The sequence below is a fragment of the Macrobrachium rosenbergii genome, chromosome 52 (assembly GCF_040412425.1).
Source record: "Macrobrachium rosenbergii isolate ZJJX-2024 chromosome 52, ASM4041242v1, whole genome shotgun sequence".
Lineage (NCBI taxonomy): Eukaryota > Metazoa > Arthropoda > Malacostraca > Decapoda > Palaemonidae > Macrobrachium > Macrobrachium rosenbergii.
The window spans coordinates 37,469,310-37,480,905 of record NC_089792.1 but is presented as its reverse complement, the minus strand read 5'-3'; the positions used below and the strand labels follow the sequence as shown (position 1 = coordinate 37,480,905).

The 11,596-nt window shown below is 41.7% G+C and overlaps 1 protein-coding gene across 8 annotated transcripts in view; it reads left to right on the top strand.

The window, feature by feature from the left end:
* Positions 1-11,596, top strand: part of LOC136833818 (uncharacterized) — a 72,408-nt gene that overhangs the window by 50,964 nt on the left and 9,848 nt on the right. The window contains exons 1-2 of one of the 8 annotated variants that reach the window (XM_067096122.1): positions 2,886-3,127; positions 6,376-6,711. The exons of 5 other annotated variants lie outside the window; for them this stretch is intronic. In XM_067096122.1, coding sequence (XP_066952223.1) covers positions 6,403-6,711 — 309 coding nt within the window. In that variant the 5' untranslated portion in view covers positions 2,886-3,127; positions 6,376-6,402. Of the gene's footprint in view, positions 1-2,885; positions 3,128-6,375; positions 6,712-11,596 lie in introns of those variants that run through there. 2 more of the 8 variants (XM_067096116.1, XM_067096123.1) reach the window with 2 other exon arrangements.

The window sequence follows — 11,596 nt, the reverse complement described above, 5'->3', positions numbered from 1 at the left end:
GTTTATTTACTGTAGTTACTACGTCTATGGGCAGAACCAGCTGTGTTTCAGGGAAGCCCCTCCCAACCCCACCCCACACCCTTTGGTGCCGGTGACGTCTCAACCCCACAGGACTCTTTTCTTATAAACGTATCTATACGCATACATTTTCACTGCTATTTCTGTGCTGACCTTGTGATATATACTATTTATTAATTTCAATAAGTCAAAATTACTTTCTTGTGGTAATTCTTATTTGACAATTCTCTGCAAGTATCGTTCCAAAGCCTTAGAAAATAAAGAACTGGCATTTGTCGAAAAAATTGGGTCCTTTTTTTTTTCTCGACAATCCTTCATAGCATCAGGACAAGCGAGGGGAGTGGTAAGCAGGCGGCAGAGTTCGTGGTTCTCATTTTCCGTAATCATGTTCGAGTGTCATTTGTGTCCGGCGAATTGCCGGTATTAGCAGTATCATGAATATCGGAGAGGCTCTCTTTTAAATGATTCGGATACGTTCTTTGATAAAATAACCTATGTAGAAATTTTGAGGTGAGGACGAGACATGCAGAGGGGGGATGGCGAATTGCGTCCTTTTCGAGGCCACATCGTCGAGGTAAGCTGACCTCACTCCATGTCCTCACTCCCCCAGCCAAGTTGTTCATTTTGTAGTCAAGAGCCGGTTCAAATAGTTTGTTAACTTAATCCCTTTACATTTTTGCCATCCGACCCTTGATATAGTTGACAGTCGGTTAATGTATAGTCTGATTATTTAGAAATAAGTTTTATATAAAATTGTAACTTTCAGAAGCCTATTTTTTTTTTTTTAGTTTTATGGGTTTTGTATAACTTATTCTCAGAGTTGTCTTGTACCCAGCCGCGTGTCCCTCAATGGTGTGTTTTAGTTCAGTGTTGTAAAATTTAAATTGTCTGATACGGTTTTCATCAGCATTTCACGGATACATGAATCAGATACACTATTTCCATAAGAAAACCTTGGTCCAAAAGATGATTTCTAATTAACTTTATCAGATGGGGAGTATCAGCAAATATGAACGCTTTCCTATGGGTTTACTATTATTATTATTATTATTATTATTATTATTATTATTATTATTATTATTATTATTATTATTTCAGGGTTAAGAGGAACAATCCCGAATTCTTCCCAAACCCGCAAATTACTAGGTCCAAGATCATGTACAACTGCCACAACGGCAAAGCCAGCTTTTTCATCATATATAATAATAATATCAGTCAGTTTTTTATGCACATTAAAGTCATCATATTGGTAGTATATGGGCTGTTTCCAGCTTCCCGTCAGACCTCTTAACATAATGACCTTGAACTTTATCGTGACATGAAATTACGGCAAGTTCTTCTTTTCCGTCATTGTTTCTGATTTAGCCTTTTGGCTAAAAGAATATGTATACTAAGTATCAGATTTCAACAAAGACTGTCTTAAAAGAGTTGCACACAAGGTTATTTGCTCTGAAAAACATATACAATATTGATGCGCCACTCGTAGGAATAGTCAAGTCTCTCTCTCTCTCTCTCTCTCTCTCTCTCTCTCTCTCTCTCTCTCTCTCTCTCTGTCCAAGCACTCGGCAATTAACTCAGAACTAAGTGACAAACGTCGATCTTTCTTCGAAGGTGACACGAAGGGATGATATGGGAATGTTTCCCTAGCTATTGCATGCCTCTGCTGACCAATAGCTGCGTTGAATTAGGCAATTCACTAACAGTCGACTGTTGTGGGTCGAAGCTGAGAAAGAGAGAGAGAGAGGGAGAGATGACGTGTGTTTACTTTATCCTTCCCACACCCAACGCTCTATTACTGACGTCACTCTTACCCAAGGCCAATACAAAGCCTCCTGTATATGCCCGTGGGCCGACCTCTCAGCGTATATTTAAAGGACTTGGTAACCAACCAGGCGTTAGTGGCGCCAGGGGCGGACTCTGATAGTGCTACCCCATTCAGTGTTCCGATTAGACGAAATATGCTAGAAAATCTAGAATTATGCCAGACCAGGCCTGCTCAAAAGATGCCAGAGTGCCCCCCGCCCCCCTCCCGACAATCCCGCCCTGGGGGACCCCACCTCCTTTAGTTACTCGCTGGGTGCTATTGCCTGTAACTATAGTTAGTGTAAGTATTTAGATAGCTATAACTTGTTGATAAACTCTCTTAGGGGTCTGCTGTAGACAAAAATTACTGCCTCTTGGTATATGTCGATGATTCATGGGATTACTCTGTATTAGTTTCATTACGTAAAGAGTATCAGCAAAGACGATTGATTGATTGATTAATTGTGGGTTATCTGGCGAAAATATCATGATCAGATGCATCTGGATTTGCAAATGCTGATCGATCCAGACTAATTCCTAAGTATTCCTTAACCCAAAAGTTATAGGACTTGGGTCATTTACTACAGCCATTTCATGAAATCCTTTGGAATACTATGCAAACGACAGTTTAATAATACATGATGCGAACACATAGAGGGCGCGAATGCGTCTCTGGTGCGTTGACCTAAAAGTCTCTGGACCTTGCAAATCCGTTAAAATATTAGCTCCGCACCGACTGTATGGAACGGTTCCGCGAATACGAGAGACATTAGGGAGCCATATGTTCAAGAAGGGACTGGCTAAGGAAATCTATTAAAAAGGAACCATAGTCTATAATAACCTAACGTACCCTGACCTAAACTAACCAAGTAGGCCGTCTTACTTAGCCATGGGGCAGACCGCCCTGCGAAGGAAACTCTACTTTTTACCAAAAGTTCCCCTATAACACTGCGCATGCACAATAGCAAAACTACAATCAGTTCTAAGGTTAATTACGGTCGATCGACAAAAAGTATCCGCAAATTCATGATGAGAAATAAAAATAATATAGAAAATAAATTTCCAGTGTAATACCCGACGTGGAGCTAATACTTAGTTCTGCATGGAGGGTACAGATACAGACTCCGGGGACCGGCCGGCCCTCCCGAGGATCCATAATTTCTCAGTTTTGTCTATTACTCTATAGTGTTCACTTATATTTTGTTACTGCTGCCGTAATTGCTAGAAATGTTCGTGCGTGTCGCACCTGTGGCTGACCTTGCGTGTCGAACCTGTGGCTGATTCACGATTATGGAAACACTTGTAGGTAGGATACGGAAGTTATACTTTTTGGTCAGTTTACAAATGGCACCAGATTTTTATTTGTAGTTAAGTAATAAAAGCTCCCAGGAACCTAATCAGATTTTACAAATGTCTCACGAGCGTATTTATTTTATTTAAATATTTCCACCTTGATTGCCAGTAGCACATTAACCCAAACCCCTCACATTTAGCAATATTATGACCTAGCTTGACCTTCCCTTAACTTCACCTATTCAAGGGAGCCATCATGCCCTTCCCACTTCACCTGAGCTAGAGGACCGTGTAATATGCGAGTTTTATTTACAAGGGTGTATTCTAATCCAACCTTGATGCCAGGTCATACCCTAGCCCATATTAATTAAGTATTATAAAACTAAATTTTTACTACAGAGGTGGGCAGAAATGAGTAAGAGCCCCACGTTGGGTATTACCTTGGAAATTGACTTTTTTTTTATATAGTATTTTGGTTGTTTATCAAGAATTTACAGTTATTTTTTGTCGGTCGGCTGCGATTAACCCCAGGACTGATTGTGTTTTTGTGTGCTGGCCATCCTGGAATGCTATCACGCATGCGCGTGGTTATAGGGGGGCTTTTGGTAAAAAGTGGATTTCCTTCACCAGGGGTCCTCTGCCCCCTGGCTAAGTAACATGGCCTACTAGGCTAGGTTAGGTTAGGTTAGGGTACATTAGGTTAGTATGATTCCTTTTTAATAGATTTCCCTAGCCATATAGCTCCCCAAATGACTTTCGTGTTCGCGGAACCACTCCATACAGTCTGTGCGGAGCTGTTACTTAGAAATATATAGAGGTGTAAGGCTAGGCATAGTAGGCCTACTTGTCAGTGTTACAGATAGAAGGTTTTAGATGTTGATAAAAATTGTCAGATTGAATCCAAACTTCAGAAACTGTTGGAAAATGGCAACATTTTTGGATAATTTGTGTTTGTTTCTGTGAAAATGCAGACCTTGCATTTGTATAGGACTATCCTCAGTGTGAGGTGGAATGGTTTAACTTGGCAAGAAGTCATTCACTGGTGGTAAAGAAGGATGAGTGGGAGAATACCACTCTCGCACTTGCTCTTAGCTACCTCTTTTATGGCTTTCTTGAAAAGTAGACCTCTTGCAGAATACCTGCCTGCCCAGACGGAAACATTCCAGTTTGCTTTTGGCCGTCATGCGTTGCAGACGTGTTTATGGATCTCTTTGCTTGACTGTCGTTAAGCTCTTTATTATCCCGGTTGGATCTTTATGTATTTTTGTGTATATATTACGTTTGTTTGATATTTATTAATATACAAACCCACAATTTGTAATAACCTTGCATAAGCCATCGTTCCACTGCATCTGTGTCTTGGGTTTGAGGGCCAAGGGCGTATTTAGAGGGGCGTAACCAAGTGGTAATGCTTCTCCTCCAGTAGCCCTTTATTTAGATACCGAAGGCTTTCCCCTGTACGTTCAGAGATATTAGATTGGGACGTAATATCTTCGCTCCCCTACATTGATTGGGACGTAACAAGTTAGCTCCCCTTCTTGGGCTCCTGCCCTCCTCGTACAAGGGCATGACTACTTCCTTTTTACTTGTGCTGAGTGTTGTTGGTGGGCAGGTTGCAGATCTCACCTCTACCTGGCGTTCCGTTGTTGGAGGGCCTCTTTTCCCATCTGTCCGGCACTCCTGTGACTACCCACACCACGGCCACTTCCAACACGTCTACAGTCACCCTGACGTCTTTTGCCAAGCTACCAGTGACTGTCGCCTCGCATCTGGATACCCAGGTATCAGCCACGCCTGCCTCTCTCCATGCCGTGCCACTGCCACCTGGCTTCCTGACCCCGTCATCCCTGCCTGCCCCCTCCAGTATGGTCACATCGTCGTAGTCTTACATCACAGTGCTTGCTCCTGCTGTGTCTGCTGTTGCCAACCTATGCTCGTTCCCCACTCCGGTCCAGATTCCTGGCTTTCCTGACTCTCGGCCCTTGCCTGGCTCCTGCTCCTGCTCCACCCATGCCGACTACCCATGTCCCGGCTCCTGGCTTACCTGGCTCCCGCGCTGCTCAGCCTACCCCGGTTGTTGCAGAACAGTAAACAACAATACCATCAACAACAACAGTATTTACATTATTTACAAAAATTCTTCTGAAAGAGCATATAAACATCACCAGGTGTAATTGAAAAAAGTCCCAGAAGCAACTGGTCGACAAGGTGGGGCCAGTACACTTTTGTAAGGCAAATGAAATCTGCCAGGTTTGCCACAACAACTGTTGGAGGACAGTCGGGATGGATTCAGAAATAAAATGCTCAGCCTGTCGTACACACTTTTAGAAAAACAGGAAAGCGAACAAAAAAGAGGATAAATGCCTGATTGTACCCTCAGGCAAGGAAACTCAAACCCAAGACCATGGTACAAGGGGTATGGCACAGTCCAAGGTTGGAGAACAGGGTTTGAATTTAGATGAACCTTCTCTTAGAAGGGTTGCCTACCAAGACTAAAGGGTCCCTTCTACCCACTGGTTTGATGTCAGAGTGTCCTTCTAAAAGAATTGCCTGCCAAGGCTAAAGAGTCTCTTCTGCCCTGACTCGTGTAGGCAGGGACGACGTCAAACCATGAAGTAAAAGTTGCTAAGAAAAGCCACATTAACCCACTACCCGTTTACGTCCTACTTCCGCCACCCCTCATTCTGGTACCTGGGCCGAAAGGCAAAGTGGAGTGCAGACTGATGAGTGAGCGGGACTCCTCCCTACCGTCAGTAGTTGATCTGATCTGACAGTTAAATGGCCGTTCCAGCCTGTGTTCACAGGCTAAATCCTTTGTAAAGAACTTCAGGTTTGTATGTTAGGAAAAATACTAATTGCTTTAAAAATTTGCTTAATTTGTTATTATAACTACATTTGAACACAAACACCCAACTTATAAATTGACTTACAGTGGCAACATCAACAGTCATGTATTGATAAAATCTTGTTAATAAGCATATTCACTTACCTGGTATAGAGGCCAGCAGGTAAACTACAACTTAATTATTCCCCTCACTTTATAAAATAAATGGTAATCATGGCTTATGCGTGACAATGATTTGTATGTTACAAAATGTTAAAATTATTGTAATATCAATTTCTCACTTTTAAGCCTTCAAATGCCCGGCTAAAAGTGAAGTTTCAATCTTTTTTTTTTTTTAGTATTTTGATTCAAAACTTGTGTATGTAAATCATTAAATGTACCGTTTAACATTCTTGTACAAGTTATGACTTTTTCAGATATATTTCCCCGAGCATCATTCTGTTATGAATACGTTCACATGCTTTCCCAAGTGCTACTCTGGTATAAGCTCCTTCTCAAGTTTCATCCGTAGTCAAGTTCACGTTACAAAAAATGAAGAGGATCAGATATTACGAAAAGAATTTGGTATTGCGTATAGGAACTACTGTGTCCAGAATAACCTCCCACAAGCCTCTGTCATTGACTTCCTTGGCCATCTCATGCAGTTGGGTATCACAAGAAAAGCTGTTGAAAAAGATAACAACTTCTACTACGTGTTTTGTGGTGTGGCTTGGAAGAAGACTGAAAGCATAAGTTACGATGCTAATCTTAATGTAAGTGCAGCGTTGTTCTTAGTAGGTATGTGTCGTATCTGTTGTTTAGAAAATACCCACCAAATTTTATTGGAAATAAATTATAATATAGAAGAGGCAAGGAGCATTTGCTACTGGTAAGTTTCTTAACCTAAGATAAAAATAGTAATTATTAGATGTTCATTGTCCTAAGTTCATTCTCTTTCCATTCCACTATGCTCTTTTAGAAACTGCTACGAATGATCTGTTGAACGATACAGTTGGTAGATTGATTCCTCTTCCTTACTGAATCCTAGGAATTTGAGTGGATGCTGCCACATTTGTTCCACTGGAAATTTGGAGAGGTTGTACATTATTAAAACAGTTATTTTATTGGTAATGAAAATAGTGAATTTGTTTTACTTTGAAGAATGATATAGAAGTTCTGTACATTAGTGCTGTTATATACAAGATCTTCTTGATTTACTGTTGTATGCATTTTGCAAGATTAATTTAACATGCAATTCACTTGGGTATTATAGTAGTTATGTTTCTTTTAGATTAGCTCTGTTGTATGTGGTTAGTTATTGTGAGGGATAGAGTAATAGCCTTCAAGATAAATCCCACTGCAGATTGTAATGTAGAGAGGAACAATTTGCTGAAATTACCAAGGTTTAAGTGAAAGAATTAGTGTTAGCGCTTTTCATTACATTTCACACTTTTTGGTAAGATCAGTCATGTTTACTTTTGAAGCGATGTGATACTTAGTCACTATAAAAATAGGCAGTCTTAGAATATGAATCATCTATTGATAATATGGTTTGTGCCTATGAAAATACAAACCACCACCTTTTATATAGGCGTATCCTTCAGTGTGAGCTGGAATCAATTGTTGAAAACTTGGTACAGGGTAATTAATTGGTATAGATGATGGGTGAGTAAGGGAGTATCCTTCATTCGCCAGCTATCACACTTTTCGTACGCTACCCGTAGAGTATACTTGACGTATTGCACTCTACTGTTCCTAATTGGTTGAGAATTTGGATAAGTAGTTGCTAATTACTTTTTAATTGTGTTTCTTTTGATGTTGTTTGTTTTTTCACCATATGGAGAAAAAATCATGAGTAACGTCATGATAAGGGGCGTGGACATCCTAGAGGTGGTTTATATCGCCCCTAATGACTGATCCTCATACCTTTTGTGCTGCCTGCAGGGGGAAGTTAATCCTTCTCTGGCTGAAGATTTAACTGGTGTTGCAGATCTGATGAGACTGGACGGCCCTGCTCCTCTGGAACCCCTGCAGGAAGTGTTGGACCAGCGCTTCAGGGAGATCGTTTCACTCACCTGTGAGGAGATTGTTTCACTTATCTGTGACCAGAATAACCTGGGGAAGGTGTCCTTGTCTTCACATCTGCTAGCTGTCTTGTGTGCTGAGCTGACCTTTGGGAATGCTCTGCTTGTGTGCCCTTGGTCAGGTTGCCATGGTCTCAGCTTGTGGTGTCTTGGAAGAAGTGAATGCCCTGATCTGGGGATTGGAAGATTTCCTTACCTGTAGCAGATTGAGCATACTCCTTCCCCCAAAACTTCATGTCAGAGGAAGTACTACATGCCAGAGGACACACAGGCTACTCCATAGGCATTGGATTCATCAGTCTGTCTCGACGAATGTCTTCCGCTGGAAAGATTTTGTCAGGAGGGTTTGACATTTCCACTTGAGAGGCTAATGCCTTTAAGACAGTCTCTTGGCTTGACCTTGGTTAAACATGCTTATGGACTTTGTTGTCTCGGGCATCTCATGTCGGAGCTAGAAAGTGTTGTGTACGAGGTTGCTGATGTTAGGAGGTAGGGCCCGTACAGTTGGCTCACCTGAACGCTAACCAGTGGGCAGCCGAGGGAGAGACATGTTGCCTCTTTTTCTAGGCAAGTATCACATGTAGTCACTTGCTACAGAATTGTTTGGACTACTTTTTTCCTAAGAATAATGTGGAGGTGGTGGTTCCGTTCATAATCTCAGTCACGAAAATCCCTGATCACCCTGGCTGCTCTGAAACCTTCAGGTTCGAAAGCAGCTTCTGCTAAACCTGGTGGTCTAGTAAAGCGTTCCAAGTGTGGGTCTGTAAAAAAAAAAAAGTCTGCTCTTCAGAAACTCCAGCCTTCTTCTTTTAAGAAGGGTTGGGAAGACTCCCAGCCCTTTTGTCCTCCTTCCCCAGGCAGTGACAAGAAGAGAGGAAAGAGGAAGAAGAAAGGAGTTGATGAGGATGGCAGTTCCCCTTCCTCTGCTGCCACTGGGCCATGTGGCAGGAGCAGGAAGCAGAGCCTTCAGTTTTAGCTGTCTTTTGGGACAATTAAAGGTTTCTATGCAAGGATGTTAGTCCTCCCCCCTCAGATTCACCAAGCACATTCCAGTTGTACTTCTGATACACAAATGCCTCTGGCCCTGTCAGCAGAGGTGGAAGTGATGATTGAAAATGGCACCATAGAAGTCATAAAACACTGGTCTGTGGGGTTTTACACTTGTGTTTTCCTAGGCAACTGGATATTGAAGACCAGAGATCAGCCTCTCCCTTGAATGAGTTTGTGTTAGAGGCTCTGTTCAAGATAGAGACAGCACCGACTGTGCTGGAATTCATCAGAGATAGGGATGTCATGCTTTCAGTTGATCTGGAGGATGCACACTTTCACGTGCGTGTTCATCAGAACTCTCAGAAGTACCTACACTTTGTCTGCAGTGGAACTGTCTACCAGTTCAAAGGTGTTATGCTTCAGACCGGTGACAGCTCCTCAGGTGTTTACTTGGAGTTTCACCCTGGTATCAGCTTTGGTCCACTCAAAGGGTATTCGTTTATTGTGGTACCTGGATGATTGGTTAGTCCTGTTGTTTTCAGAGGTGTGACTCTTGCAGGACAGATATTACCTTCTTGCACTTTGTCACAGTTTGGGAATTGTGATCAATTGGAGAGAAATCTAATGGCATTCCTAAGTAATAGGCATAGTACACTTGGAAACCACAATCTCTGACCCACCTAGGTCGTGCTCTAAGTTTATGAGCGGTGCCTTTCTGGACGGCGGGTAATGCCAACTATCACAGACTGAAACACACTCGAACACCTTTTGAACTCTTCCGGATTTTGCTTTGGGTGTTTTTTTTTTGTTTGTTTTGTCTTGTTTTTTTTAATGATTTTGCTGCATATAAAGTAATGCAATTTTTTTAATGATTTTGCTGCATATACAGTAATGCAAAGCAGTCATGGTATGATTATATAGACAACACTGTGTTGAATTCTACAACCTGTATACTGTAATATCGAAACGAAGGAAAAATCCTGAAACTGCCGGGTTGTAGTTAGGAAAGGGGGAGGGGGAGGGAAGGGTAGAATATCTCTCTCTCTCTCACATCATCATTATCATCATCATCTCTCTCTAAATGACCACAAAAATGCATAACACTCATAAAATATAAGGGAAGAGAGAGAGAGACAGAGACAGAGACAGACAGACACAGAATGGCATGTCGACAAAGCACACTACCTTCATTATAAAAAAAAAAAAAAAAAAATCCAGAAGAGTTCGAAAGGTGTTCGAGTGTGTTTCAATCCGTGATAGTTGGTGTTGCCCGCCATCCAGGAAGGCCCCGCCCATAAACTCAGAGCACGACCTTGGCATCCTCAGATTCAGCAGTGAAGAGAGCCTACCCAAGAGGTAGTGAGGCAGTTCCCCTTCTATTAAGTCAACTAGCTCAACTTCGGCAGGTGGTCCTAGGTCATGTCATCTCTAGAGAACGAAGCTTGTACCGTACAAGCAGTTGCTTTTGGTCACTTCAGTGGCAACTGAAGTTGTTCCTGATTTGGTCATCTGAATTTAGAGGTAAAGCAGGACTTGGCCTGGTGGACAGAACAGAAACCTCGTAACCCACGAAGTGCTAGAGGGATGCTGCTTAAGGATTGCAGCAGTATTATGCATTTGCAACGTCAGTAGTATACGACCATTATCTTCTCACATTTTTTAATTTATAACTTAATATTATACATGATTGGAATCGTATTTTGTTGCATATTTATAATCCATAATGTTAAATAATTTTGAAATTTAATCGTTATGTGCCAAGTTACGATGTAGTTGCATTATAAGGACCCCATCGTTACTTGAAAAAATCGCAACTTGAAATTAGCCTAGCCTACATTATGGTACTGTATATGGTACTGTACAACCTATACATATACAGTAGCCTAGCCTACACTATACAGAATACTCCATACATATATAGTATAATTATAAATATCAGCTAATTCTGGAAGTTCAATACCGATTGACTTACGATAATTCAGTATAAACAGAGAAATTGAATAACGCAAACTAGAATCAAACGTGTACTGTACAGACTCAGTCTGTCGTTGGCGTACTTAAGCGGTGTCAGGCTGTTGATGGCTACGTATAACTAAAAATCTGAAGAGGAGGATGATGATAAAGCAGTCTGATCATCAACTCACTCCCCTTCAGGTAGTATTTCTTCGGCTGTTAGTTCAGGTGTTACAAGCGGTAGGATTTCAAGGAAGGAGCTGTAGCGAGATGTAGAGGGTCAAGGCTCATGTCGGTGAAGGCGATGGCACTGGAGTCGCTTTCTTAAGGTAGGAATCCACTGTAGCTTGCACAGTGCGTTTTGTCTCATGTTGGGGTGGTTGGGAACAAGAACGATGACCAACTCGCAGAGTCAGCACTCAGTTCCCCAGAACCCAGAAGGTGCCTTCTGCCGTATAAGGATTTATATTCTCTAGTAGGTCAGAAAATTAAAAAGAGTTGGCAGCCCCAATGGGAAAATATTGCAACAAATAAAAAAATGTGCAGTATTATGTCATCAGTGTCTCCTTGGTCATATCTGTATATGCAAAGAAAACAAGAAACGATGCTATGCAGATTGAAGATTGGACGT